At 37.0% G+C, this 14,232-nt stretch overlaps 1 protein-coding gene across 2 annotated transcripts in view; it reads right to left on the bottom strand.

Moving 5' to 3' along the window:
• Positions 1–14,232, bottom strand: part of fut8b (fucosyltransferase 8b (alpha (1,6) fucosyltransferase)) — a 116,791-nt gene that overhangs the window by 25,698 nt on the left and 76,861 nt on the right. For both annotated transcript variants that reach the window (XM_028440054.1, XM_028440055.1), the window contains 2 exons: positions 11,315–11,429; positions 1,635–1,872 (listed from right to left, as the gene is read on the bottom strand). In XM_028440054.1, coding sequence (XP_028295855.1) covers positions 1,635–1,872; positions 11,315–11,429 — 353 coding nt within the window. The remainder of the gene's footprint in view (positions 1–1,634; positions 1,873–11,314; positions 11,430–14,232) is intronic.

The raw sequence follows: 14,232 nt of genomic DNA, 5'->3' as shown, positions 1-14,232 counted from the left end.
GAAATGACCGGAAATAAATCGATACGGGAGGCACTAAATACAGTTTCATTCCAATTGTTTACAAAGTTAGATTCTTTAAAATGTGTGTTATCACTCATTCACTCCAACGTGATGCTCTATAGTTGATTTTTCACAGAATTCTGAACAAAATGTTAGTCATACAAAGGGGAGACTTGGATTCAAAAGTTTTAAAAGCACTGTACTAAAGCACATATCCACAAATACTAAACAGCTCTCTTAACGTCACAGGTCCAGACGCACTGTGAGTGGACATAAAACAAGTTACTTTACATTTTTATTATCATTACTCTATTTGGCAATGAAGTCAGCTGCTGCCGTTGCTTCACTTCCTGCCAAAACGTTTCAACAGGAATTGCACGTGGTGGCAGGGTTCAGACTTTGTTTTTCGCTGTCACAGCAAAATCAAAATATGACTCGTCTCCGTGCGAAGCTGAGTCTCACACTGTCAGGAGTTTGATTACAAAATAACTGACGCAGAGCCCGGTGTCCATAACTGGGCGGGTCATTTAGCTGTTGTGCTCACCCAGGGGCGCGTCTCACCCATGGGGGATGCAACACCCGCACTTTCATCAAAACAAAAATGTATCCTCCTCAATTTTTACAGAGGGATTCATTGTTGAAAATGTATTGGTTCAGTAAGATTGATTAAATGGTGATCAAGCCAATCACAGCCAGTCATTTGACGAAGCTGCTGTTCCAAGAGAGTAAACAGAGAGTTGACAGCGATGAGTAAAGTGTAAGTAAAGTGACAAAAAAATTGCCAACAGGTGGTGAAAAATGGTCCAAAAGTGGCAAAAACATGACAAGAAAGGAGTGAAAAGTGAGTAAAATGGGCCAAAAGTAATTAAGAGTGGCAAAAAAAATTGAGGTGGTACTGTATGTAATAAGGCTGCACGAAAACAAAATCCTGATTTTTTTACTTTGAAAAGAAAACCTTGCATGAGAAAAAATATCTTGCACAAAATTCACATTTAAAAAGAAGAGGTTATAGCAGAGGTTTAGCATGTTAAACATGTTTGAAAATTGTTTTTCAACTGTTTGTGAAGGGAGAGAGATTTTACTATGATTACACATGATTAAAGGGGAAAATCGATTTTCTGATTTTGACTTTTTAAATAATTCCCCTCAATAAATAATCCCATTCAATTTTATAGTGATTAATCGTGCAGCCTTAGTATGTAATGGCAAAAGGCAGCTGAAATGAACAAAATGTGGAAAACAATAGTAAAAATGGGCAAAAATGTGGAATAAAAAGAGGCAAAAGTGAGCTTATTTAGATGAAAAGTGTCAAAACAATGGTTAAAGAATCAACAAAAAAATGGATAAAAGCGTACAAAAGAACTTGCAAAAATGGACAAAAAGGAATATTTATTGGCAAAAGGAAGCTAAAATCTGAAAAAACTAAAATGTGTCAAATTTTTAGGAAAAAAAGCAAAAATGTGACAAAGGAAGTTGCAAAAAAGCCAAAGAAAAAGGTAAAAAAAGTGCTAAAAAGTTTTCAAGACATAAAGAGCCACATGTTGAGTATCACTGAGTTAATAACAGCTTCATCATGATTTTAGTAAATTAATGCAATAAACTAAAGTGGGAGTCGACGAATGCCCGACCCTTACCTGACCAGTGTCCCGTGGTGGCCCCAGAGCGGTCGGTGCAGGTGTTACTGACGGGCAGGAACACCGTCTCCCAGCCACCGGGGGCGTAGCGCCAGTTGTGCGACTCCAGGATGAGCGTGCGCTGTGTGCCGTATGCGATCATGAAGCAGTAGACCACGTGGTGGAGCTGGCAGCCGTAACCACAGCCTTTATTGATGTTGCACACCAGCTTCCTGGCCTTACTGCAGTCTGGGGGATTCTGGGAAAGAGAAAGGAAGAAATGTCTTAACATTTCTTTTTTATTATTTGACCTTCACCTTGTATCTCTCAAAGACCTGCACGCACGCACGCACACACACACACACACACACAACTCTACAACTCTACTTTAATCTTGCATTGTGATTCTAAGTTTGTATTTGTTTCCTACTGTCAACCTTTATTATCTGCTACTATTGGAAAATTAACTTTTTCAATACTTATTCAACTCACTCAGAAACAAATACTCCTCAAATCATTTTTTTTTTTAAACAATTAAAACAGTGATTCTTCCAATAAGTTTGATGCCAATTAAGAAGGTGACAAAAAAGATTGCACAATGGAAATTAAAAAAATACTGATATACAATATAAATCTCAATATTTTTAACTCAATAAAGTCTGAGTAGAAAGTCAATTCTAGGTTAAATTTGCACAAAATGACACAAAGGCACATTTATTAAAAACATATGTGCCACTTTTGGCTTTTTCTCCTATAAGGGACAGCACGTGTGAGTGAGTTCTGCCATGTGGCTTGTTTAGGGGTAAGCCTGGGTTAGGTCACACTCAAAAATGTTTTTAACTGTGTTTTTCATGCAGTTCTGAAAAGTAGCAAAAGCAGAAACTCCTAAAATGAGTATTCTAATAAAAAATGATCTATTAAATAAAGATATATTGTTATAAAATAATGTAATTTCCTATATCGCCAAAACAGACAACATATATCTTGACTCTCTATATGTTGCCCAGGACTAGTCGTACGCATGTTTAGGAATGACTGGAGCTGTTATTGCTACTTCTGAGGCCGCACCGGAGACCCTAAATCAAGAAGAGACAGAGAGGATATTCTAGTGATTCTGAGGAAGAAAATTCAAAAAGAGAAGGACACGACGGCAGATCCACAACAGTTGAAGTGCGTCAGCACCAGCCCGTGAAAAAGGTATCGACCGTGCCTTCCTGCTCAGATATTGTTATACTTACTACATTCTATTTGATTTGCCAAAGTACGTGACCCGGAAGCAGTGACGTGCCGTCAGGGTAGGCAAGGTAGGCAGTGGCTACCCAAGGGTGAATTGATATTTTGATTATTAAATTATTATTATTATTTTTTTTTTTTTTTTAAATTATCATATAATTATAAATTATTTATTTTTCCATTTCCAATAGCCTACAGTACCTATAAGTTTGAAAGTGTCCGCATTTTGTGCGTTTCATAGCCCAAATTACTAAACAGCACTATTTCCTGGAACAGCTGTCTTTTTTTTTTTTTTGCTCCGCTGTAAGGCAGAGGGAGGCCACGCCCCCTCCCAAAGGCACAATGCTCCTCTGCCTCCGTTCTCATTGCGTGATTTTACGTGTTTGCGCATGCACAGTCAGGTCCCCAAGATGAAAACCATTTACGTACAAAGGCAGCATAGAGAGCTGTCTTTAGACGTAACTGCGCTATGCTAAATGCTATACGTAAGTTCACAGTACATTAGTGAATTGATATCACATGACCGCTGCTGCTACGTTCTCTAGCTAGTGGGCGGGATAACACTACAGTGTAGATGACAGCGCTAGAGATGATAGAGAAACTTTGTTTTGAGGAAAAACGACAGCTTTTAAAAGATGGAGACCAACACCTGAGATACCAGAGCTTCAGCAAAGGTAAGGTCAGAACATGTTTCATACTTTTCACAGTGAATGAAACAAAAGGAAGGATTGACTTTGTGGATGCTCCTCAATGAGGCTGTTCTGAGTTGTTGTCATTTTTTCCGTGTTTCTGTGTTTCCAACACAAACAACAGATGTGCTGCCGTGTCATGAGATATATCTTTTTGGGAGAGTATGGAGGCTATATTAAATAATTGTTTATGTTTCTTTAATGGTGTTTATGATGTTGATTTTGTTAGATGGCTAAACACTTGTTCATGTGGATCTTATTGGGTTTTTGCTTTCTTATTATGAATTTTATATTTTGATAAGCGCATTGAGATGACTTTGTTGGAAATTGCTTTATACAAATAAAATTGATTTGAATTGAATTAACACTTGACAGCAGAAACATATGAAATTGTCATTGGTGGTCTCGGTTTGCAACGTGCCTACCCAACCCTAGTGGTCATGGCACGTCACTGCCCGAAAGTGTACTCTCATCCGACGCTAACGGCTATGCTAACGGCAGTTCGGCATGACAAGATGGCTGCTTCCAACTGTGCATCCAAAACGTGTCCTTTTCGCTTTAGTTGGTGTTGGGCACAGAACCTCCTCACGGACATTATGGAGGATTTAGAGAACCCTAAGTGTTGCAAAGCTAAAGATATCTCAGAATGTGTAACGCTTCACTTCCGGGTCACGTACTTTTGGCTAATCAGTAATGGAGAAAACAAATAAAGGTGTTCGTTTTCCTTTTTCGACTTCTGTACCGAAACAAAAGAGCTTGAATTTGAAAAACAAGGCGTTTTCTGATTTTTCATTTTGGTTTTGGAAACAAATATCAAATGATGAGTGTTTTTTTTCGCTTTTCATGTTTTTGTTACATAATGAAAAACGAATGAACGAATGATACACGGATTATTCTATTTCACAACTTTAACAACAAAGCAGAATTGACTTGAAGCTGAGAACAAAACGTCACAGGAGACGCAGGTTGTCCTTTCACTGGTGGCTCCAAAGGTTGAAGCTGCATTACTGGGAAAAAGATTCATACCAGCCCCATTAAACATGACCTACAGTACACCCTGTGCAGACTTAACATGGCTCATTAATGGGGAATACCTCCTGCCTGTATCTCCTATTGGTTTAATTGATGCGTTGCACACATTTCAGGAAGCCACTGAGCTTCCACATTTTCTAGATAAGAGATAAGAAAACAGACAATAGGATGGATTCCTCTGCTAAGACACACACGCACACACACACACGCAAGTGGAGCAAAGATCACAGGTTATTGACAAATTCTTCCTTCTACTAATGATTTCTAGGGCATCGTCTTCATCCGAGGCTGTTGCTGGAGTCACTGGGAAGCTTTGAAAACGGTTTGTGAAACAGGAACAGGAATAAAATGTCCCTGAAACATTGAACAGCCTTTCCTAACATCCAGTAACTAGCTTTCTACATACTTTAAAAAAAGGAAAACTTAAGACTTCTTTGTTTAGTCATGCATTTACGGCTTTACAGCTTCCTTGATATCTGCAGTTGATAGTCATCAAAATGATTGAGGATGTTCCAGAGTCTCAAAGATGCAGTTGACATTGTAAGAAAGGTCACATAATTTGGTGGAAATAAAACATTGTTTCAGTTTAGTTTAGATACATTAGAGCATACACTGGCAGCCCGGCAGCTCAATTTAGTGCAGCCCGCAAAACTAATGCACCAAATGAGTCCAAAAAACACACAAAATAATAACAAAAACATGAAAAATGTGAGGAAAATATAACAAAAATTATAACAGAAACATAAAATGACTCCAAAAACACACACAAATGAATCCAAAATTACAAAATGACCACCAAAATTACTCAAAAAATACAAAGATAAATACAGAAACTGCACAAAACAAAGAAAAAAACAAGTAAAAATGACTTCAGATACAAAAACGACCACAAAACACACAAAATGACTTCCAAAACTCAGTAGATGACTATATTTAAACAAAAATAAACAAAAACGCACAAAATGACAACAAAAATTACTCTAAAAACTAAAAACAACCACAAAAATACACAAACTGACTTCCAAAACACATCAGACGACTGTGAATATACACAAAAATGAAATAAAAACCAACAAAATGACAACAAAAATACACAGAATGAGTCAAATATACAAAATGACAAGAATGAGTCAAATATACAAAATGACAAGAATGACCCCAAAAACACACATATAACAATAAAAGTGACTTCAAAAACCGAGACAATCACAAAAACACACAAAATGACTCCCAAAACTCAGCAGATGATTATATATAGACAAAAATAAAATATTGACACACAAAATGACAACAAAAATAACTCCAAAAACAAGAAATGACAAGAGAAATACACAAAATGATTTCCAAAGCACACAAGACCACTACAAATATACACAAATGAACACACAAATGAAAAAAAACAAACAAAACGACATGTAAAAAAACCCCACCCCAAATTACTCTAAAAAACATATGAAATTGCAGAAATTGCACAAAAGGACAACAAAAATAACAAGTATGCATATGTGACTCCAAAAACAAAAATCACCACAAAAACACACAAAAAGAGCCCCAAAACTCTACATATATGACAAAAAGGACTCCAGAAACATAAAACGACAACAAAAAAACACAAAATGTCTCCCAAAACTTAGCAAACGACAACAAATATAGGAAAAAAAACTAAAATATAAACACAAAATGAGAACAAAAATGACTTCAAAAACACAAAGCCTTTCTTCCTTCCTGGATTAACGCTCAAATTGATCATTATTTTTAATACTGACTTGAATAGTGATACATCTGCTGTGATAAAAGGTCTGCATTGGAGCGATAAAATTTATGTAAGGTCATGGATGAAAAAAAAAGAAGAGGATGTAATATTATTGTCAAGCATCACTCACTTTCCATGGCACCAGAACATTATGATGTCAGGTTGTTTACTCTGCTAGCAGCACATCTACAGGTATAAGCTGCTGAGGTTTTAGGCAATTCACTTTGAGTGCTCAGTTTTCTCCCCATAAAAAGCTTTTAAAGAAAAAAAAAAAAAAAAGAGTAGTGAACAAGCTGTGTCACACTTCATACATGAAAGTGGGAAAAGGGGCCACACAATGCATAATAAGCCCCCACACCAAGTGAAGTCCGTATGAAAATACATTTAAGCAGAAAGATGTCTGTGTTAGTATTCTGTTCACCAATGCTCCATTTTCACAGGCAGCATTTCAAAACGTGATTCCAAGGAGGGGTTTTTTTTTTTACATTTGCAACCTTTGTGCAGAGCGTTTCCTCATGGCGTCGGCTGTTGCTGCATGGGATTTAATTTGTCTACTACGCCTGAGTAGTTCATAAAAGAGGATACTGGCAATCGCAATGAGGTGTGGAGGGATAAAAACCAGTGCTGCGGGCTCATTTAAAACAATGCTGAGAGCAGCTGATTAGTTTCACTATTAAACCACAGGATCGACTGGTTTCCAGTCACACATATTACCAGTGTGATGCTTCCCGTCTCAAATAGGCGTGTACGCCGATTACGCTCCATTTTGTGCCATTTGCATCAGGCAAACACATGTTTTCCATAAACATTGCTCTAAATCAGGGGTGTCAAACTCATTTTAGTGCAGGAGTAGTTAGATCTCAAGTGGGCCATAGATTTTAAGTGGGAAAATGACTAATTTCAACATTATTGTGCCCTAGTTTGAACTTCTAAGTATACATAAAATACAAAATATGTAAGAAACCGATTATTTCCAAGAAATAAGTGAGAGATATCAGTCCCAACAGGATATTCACTTTACATTTTTACCAATTTCTATCCTCATAATTTGAGGAAAATTGAATGATTTATAAAAATGTTGACTTTTCTTCAACTGTTTAACATTAAAAATGACTGCAATCATGCGATATAAGCACCGGCAAAACTGTGAGCCCCTGAAAATATTGTTGAGTTTCACTTATACAATTATTTATGTTTGCTCTGTCATTTTTACTTACTCCTGCAGGCTGAAGTGGATGCTCCAAACAAAGGGACAAAATATAAGCCATAAGTTTGACGCATGTGATCTAAATTGACATTCCCTGATTATTACGACTAAACAAGCAAGCTTTTGCTTTTAACGGTAATGAGATTAAACTTGTGTATATTCATGTGTCAATGTGTCACTTTTACACTAAAACAACAGCAGCATTTATATATATATATATATAAAAAAAATAATATTTGATCAAAAGAAAGGTGGAATTAATCAATAAAACAGATAATAAATAGTAGATTATTTGTCGTACAAATAAAAAAACTACATGTTTTACTGGATTGGCTATGGCAGTGGTTCTCAACCTTTTTAGCCCGCGACTCCCAAAATAAAGGTTCTAGAGACCTCCACTGTATCTGAAGGTGGTTGAACACAGACATGAACATTGAAGAACAGTCATGTGGAGATAGAACCATCAATAAGGGGGAATAAAGGGGACAGATTTTTGGAGTCCATCCATGAAGTCAGCAAAATGATGGTCCATTGTTCTATGAATCTGTGATAACCACATTTATTTATTTATCTGAATAATATCCACTGATATCCAGGAAGTTTATCATTATTTGTGCCATAGTATATAGTCATGTTATGAAAACCTTTGTTTTAATCTGAAATAAAATGGGTTAAAAGTGACCAAAAATGGTGGAAAAGGTGGTGAAATGGGATTTTAAAAAACAAACTGAGTGGCCAAAAACAGACAGAAAAAGTGGTTTAAAAAAAAAAAAAAGGGTTCACAGTGTCAATATAGGCTCAAAAGGGGCAGAAAAAAGTAGGAACAATTAGTTTAAACTCACAAATAATGAATATGAAAAATCAAGAATGTGGTTAAATTGGCAAAAATATGGTGAAAAGATGTTAAAAGGGGCAATAATGGGTCAATATGTGTGACATTAAGTGGGAAAAGTGGTGGAAAGGGTTTATAAGTGCCAAAAATGTTTTTATTTTGGTGGAGAAATGACAAAAAGGGGAGTAATGCAGCAAAAATGCATTAAAAGGAGCAAAAATATGGCAAGTTCAGAAAGCATTCTGCGACCCCCTCCCAGTGACTCGCGACCCCATGGGCACTAAAAACAAGTATTAAATGCTTCCTGATGCTTACATGTTTTTTAAAACCCGAGGCTGTAGTTTTATCAGCGTACCTGTTTGTAATTTTTAAAGTGTTTGAAGTAATGTAGCATTACACTGCACTCTATTTTCTGCTCTCTGTGTCTGGCTGGAGCCGAGGTCAATGCATATCTCAGAGAATGTCACTGTGCAAATACACAAGGCCAACAGACCAGAGCAGAGAGGCTGCAGTGGAAACACTAAAAAGTGACACATTCATAATGACTAAGTGCATTCAAACCACAAAAACTCAAAGCCAGGAAGTTAGAAACACACAAGTTCAACAAACTTGTTTTTCAAATAGAAACATGTTAACAGCATAGTGTAGGCCACATAGATCAATTAATCGAACATCATTTACTCCAAAAAGAAGAAAAAAAGGTCAAAATTACACAGTTCTCCACAGTGAACACTGTAAATGGACTTGATTTTATATAGCGCTTTATCACCACACTGAAACAGTCTCAAAGCGCTTTACATATCAGCTCATTCACCCAATCACTCTCACATTCACACACCAGTGGGACAGGACTGCCATGCAAGGCGCTAGTCGACCACTGGGAGCAACTTAGGGTTCAGTGTCTTGCCCAAGGACACTTCGACACATAGTCAGGTACTGGGATCGAACCCCCAACCTCTCGATCAGAAGACGACCCACTACCACCTGAGCCACGGTCGCCCGTGGCTGTTTGTTGACATTTTCGTGCATTGCATTATGGGATGTGGAGTCGTAGAGAAAGAAGAAACACAAAAAAAAATCACAGTACGAGTGAAGCAAAAACACTTCTACGCATCCGTTTACAGGACTCCATATCCCACAATGCAATGCATGAAAAGGGCAACAAAATGAGTGTGTAAGCTGGAGATGAAAACAAACTTTTGAGCGGCATTTTCAACCTTTTTCCTTTAATTCATTGATCTATGAGGCATACACTGTGATTTTATCTAATGAAAAAATATAATGGGTAGCAGCTTTACAAAATATAGTTTGTGTGGCCCCAAAAGTAAACACGCTAAATCACTGAAAAAACACACAAAGTGGTCCAAGAAAAATTTATACAAAAAGACAATGAAAACAAATGAAACCAAAGACACAAATGACACCAAAAACACACAAAATTTGATTAAAAAAATATACAAAATTACACCAAAAACACACAAAATGACAAAAAAAAAAAATCCACAAAATGAGAGAAAAAAACCCACAAAATAATACAAAGAACAAAAATAATCCACAAAAGCAGAACAATATACAAAGTAACACGAGAAACACCAAAACAATGAAAATATTGTGGGGAGCAGCTTGAAAAACATGTTTGTTAAACACACCAGAGAATGACCAGAGAAAATGGCACAAAAATAACAGAAAATGACACACAAAATTAGATAAAAATATACCAAATTACACCAAAAACACACAAAATGAGGAAAAAAACCAAAAACAAAATATCAAGAACACAAAATTCCACAAAAGGAGAAGAAGACAAAGTAACACTAGAAACACTAGTTGAGAGGAAGTTTTAACCTTTTTTCCTTTCTTTTTGGAGTAAATGATGTTGGATTAATTGATCTATGAGACCTAGTCTATGATTTTATCTCATTAAAAAATGATGGTGGGTAGCAGCTTTCAAAAAATACAATGTCATTAAAATGACAACAGTCCATCCATTAGACATCTGTTGCTATGCAATGCATCAACACTTAGATCAAAATGTCCACTTGTTCATTACCAATGATCACACTGATCACATGGCTAGAGGAGCAGATATGGATCAGTGAAATGTAAAAAAAAAAGCCTAATGTTGTCAGTGGACAGATGGAAGCAAACACAGAGATGGAGATGGTTACACCAAGAATAAAAGGAGAAGCTGCTGTGGGTGGAAAGGACAGCAGAATAGGAATAGGAAAAGCAGAAGTGCACGTGTGTGCGTGCGCGTGTGTGTGTGTGATGAATTAGTGATGGCAGCTGGTAGAGCAGTGTGATCCCTCAGTGGTGGTGACAGCAGCTGTTAGGGATGCTGTCTCCGCCCAGCCAGACTGACTGGGTCCTCTTCATCAAACACAGCGCCTCATTAATGCTGCAGGGTTGCTGCTGCACCGCACTGCCCCACCCTAGAGCCAGGCAGCAGCCCCGGGGTTGGAAAACAGGGAGGCAGGAGTGCTGATAGTAGTGGATACAAGCAGGAGTTGAATGCTTCGTAAACACACGACTATAGAAGCATCTGTAAAGCCTCGTTTGGTACTTGCGTCGGACTCATTGTACTGCATTTTTTACTTTCCTGCTGATCCGTCATTCTCTGCCTTTGCCCGTGAGTCTGGGTGCTTTACGGTGTGTGTGTGTGTGTGTGTGTGTGTGTGTGTGTTTGTTTGTGTGACAATAAAGTGCTGACGATTGAGGATTGTGGCTTGTCAGATGGGACTACTAAAGCCTTCTGCTATCACACCGCTCACCTTCCACGTGTGGAAACGAATGCTGACAGTTACAGGCGGTGTAAATGAGATGTCAAAGTGTGAAAAATGTATTTGAAAACACATATGTGGATTTAGACACGTGACGTGATGAAGTACTGTAGCTCACGGTGAGAAATAAAGCGCGTGTGTGTGTGTGTGTGTGTGTGTGTGTGTGTGTGTGTACCTGGAGGTAAGTGATTCTGTTCTGAACCAGATCCGACAAGTCCTTAGCTTCCTTCACTCTCCATTCACCAACTCCATCTGCCTGGCTGAGGTAGTACAGGTCTGTCATGATGGACCTACACACACAAACACAAGGGTTTTTATTTACGCTTTATTCAAACTCACATTTAGGGTTCCAAATGGACTCCAAATAATTCTAAACCAGTCAGAAATATAGATATGGGAAACCTAAGCAATGCAATAAAAGAGCCTTTAAGATGTAATAATGATGCATGGAAAATTGCCATTGTTAAGATACTGATTTAAGTTCAAATTAATAGATTTGATTCATATTGGATCATATTTACATTGTTCATTTCTGAGAAACAAGTCAAGGCTTAAAAAAACATAAAACAAACAACAACAATTTCGTCGCTGTGTCTGACGTATTCGTCTTCTATTTTTTTGGAAATAACTTTAGGTTTGTAAGGACCCCAATTAAAACTTGTAAATTCACAAAACAACTCAAAAAACACACGTTTGTACAAAAAGACAACAAAAACAAACTAAATCAGACATAGATGACACCAAAAATGTACAAAATTACCGTAGATAAAAATATACAAAATGACACAAAAAACTCAAAAAATTAGATAGAAATATACTGAACGCCAAAAACATATATAATAAAAAAATAAATAATAAATGACACTAACAAAAACACAAAATTAGATAAAAATAAACCAAATGCCACCTAAAACACACTAAATTAGATAAAAATATATAATAAATGACATTAACAAAAACACAAAATTAGAAATATACTAAATGACACCAAAAACACACAAAATGACAACAACAAAAGAGAAGAAAAATATGCAAAATAACACTAGAAACACAGAAAACATCCACAAAAACACACAGAGAGAAAAAAAACCAACCAAAAATATACAAAATTACAACAAAGCACACAAAATAAGAGAAAAACACAAAATGACAGTAAAAACACAAAAAAAGACAACAAAATATACAAAAATGACAATAACAATGTTCAGATTCGAAATGATGATGTGAATTGTCCCGTTATTTTGTGTTTTTTGTCAATTGTTGGATCTTTAAAAACAGAACAGTTTATGGCTCAGCTTAGGGGATAAGACAACCTTTGTGAATCAGTTACAAAAGGACATACAGTAAATTCAAGTCAATAAGAGCGTGGACAAACATCTGATATGTTCCAGGACAGTAGACGTGTGTGTAAACCATAAACCTGTGTGAATTGTTGAACAAGTAGAGGATTCAACTGAATTCTCACACAATCATGAATGTTGCTATCATTTATATTGTATTGTAAAGCACAATAAAACATATGTAATGTGTAAATGGTAGTGCTGTTAACTTATATAGAAGACAAACTTCCTAAAAACTTGATTTTGGTTCCTCTATTAGGCAACAACACACTATACAGTAAAAAAACAACCAAGGCCAAAACGTGGTTTCTACTTTGTTTGTTACTGACAGCTAATTATGTTATGTGTCATGCCTCGTAATTTGACCATCCACTAACAAAAATACCCCAAAGCAGCTCGGGGCAGATCCAAACACACTCACATATGCATGCTGCATTCATAAAGAACTCCTTTGACCCAAATCAGTCACATCTTGTGTGACTGAGAACTTCTGAACATGGATTCAGTACAAGAAGAAGTGCATGTAAACACACACACACACACACACAGCATGTCCAATTTCAAAAAAACACTAACGGGGGGAATAGAGCCTTTCTCCGCTAACGAAGACGGTGTCATTACTCACTGTCCTCGTTTTTAAGCAGGTACTACATTGTGTGAATGGATGTCAACGTCTCCTTGAGCAGGACACAGGGGAGCCATCAGCAGCCCTACTGTGGGAAGCAAACGCAAACCTGGCTGGATGCAACACTTAACCAATAAAGAATCAACAGACAAGCCCTGAGGGTTTTACCAGGAAGACAGAGGAGCACCACGCTGGCATCGCTCCAGCATATTTATCCCAGGGTGAGAGGACATAATGGTGTGTGTGTGTCGTTCACACATGTTGGGGAAGCTCGCTGGGATTCCCCCGCAGATTTGTTATTGACCCAGACTACAACCGCTGGACTCCAGCTGCACGGAACACTCTCACTGCGCACGCAGCACCAGTAGAGGTGGAAAACGATAATGTTGCAGGTTTGTGTTACAACATGAATATTACTAGGTCATGAGAGACAAAAGATGAATAAAAGGCAGGAAAGACAAAAAAAGGATGCGTCTTAAAGCCTTGGAGCACAATGTTCAGTTACATACATAGTTACCAGCAAGATGCTAGACCAGACATGGGGCAAAATGACAGAAAAATACACAAAACAAAAGCAAGAATACATGAAATTACGAAGTATTACAACATTGCAGGAAAATACAGTAAAAGACAAGAAAAACACAGAAAATACTCCAAAAACACACAAAACTAGTACAAAAATGAACAAAATGACAACAGTAATACACAAAATTACTCCAAATGACACAAAACGACAACAAAAATACACAAAATATATACACATATTCAGAAACTGACAACAAAAGTACACAAAAACAAGCAAAACCACAACAGATTCTCGATTCAACTGATTCTCTCTATTCCATACTTTTACTTTCTCAAATATAAATCGAGTAAAATAACATGCAGTAAAAAAAAACATCATAACTGGTGCATCTTTTCACTTTGTGCACTAATTTTGGCAACAACAAACATCAAATATTATCAAAAGATAATTTTAGGAAAAGAAGTGGGGTCGCCAAAATTGTGTAATATAAAAATGGGATCACGACTCAAAAAAGGTTGGGAACCATTAGTTTAGATGTTTATTCAAACAAAAGAAAAGGAAGAGTCCAGTTAAATGCTTTTAAATTACGTGCACACGTCTCA

The sequence above is a fragment of the Gouania willdenowi genome, chromosome 24 (assembly GCF_900634775.1).
Source record: "Gouania willdenowi chromosome 24, fGouWil2.1, whole genome shotgun sequence".
Lineage (NCBI taxonomy): Eukaryota > Metazoa > Chordata > Actinopteri > Blenniiformes > Gobiesocidae > Gouania > Gouania willdenowi.
The sequence above is the reverse complement of the archived record's forward strand: the minus strand, read 5'-3'. Positions and strand labels throughout refer to the sequence as shown.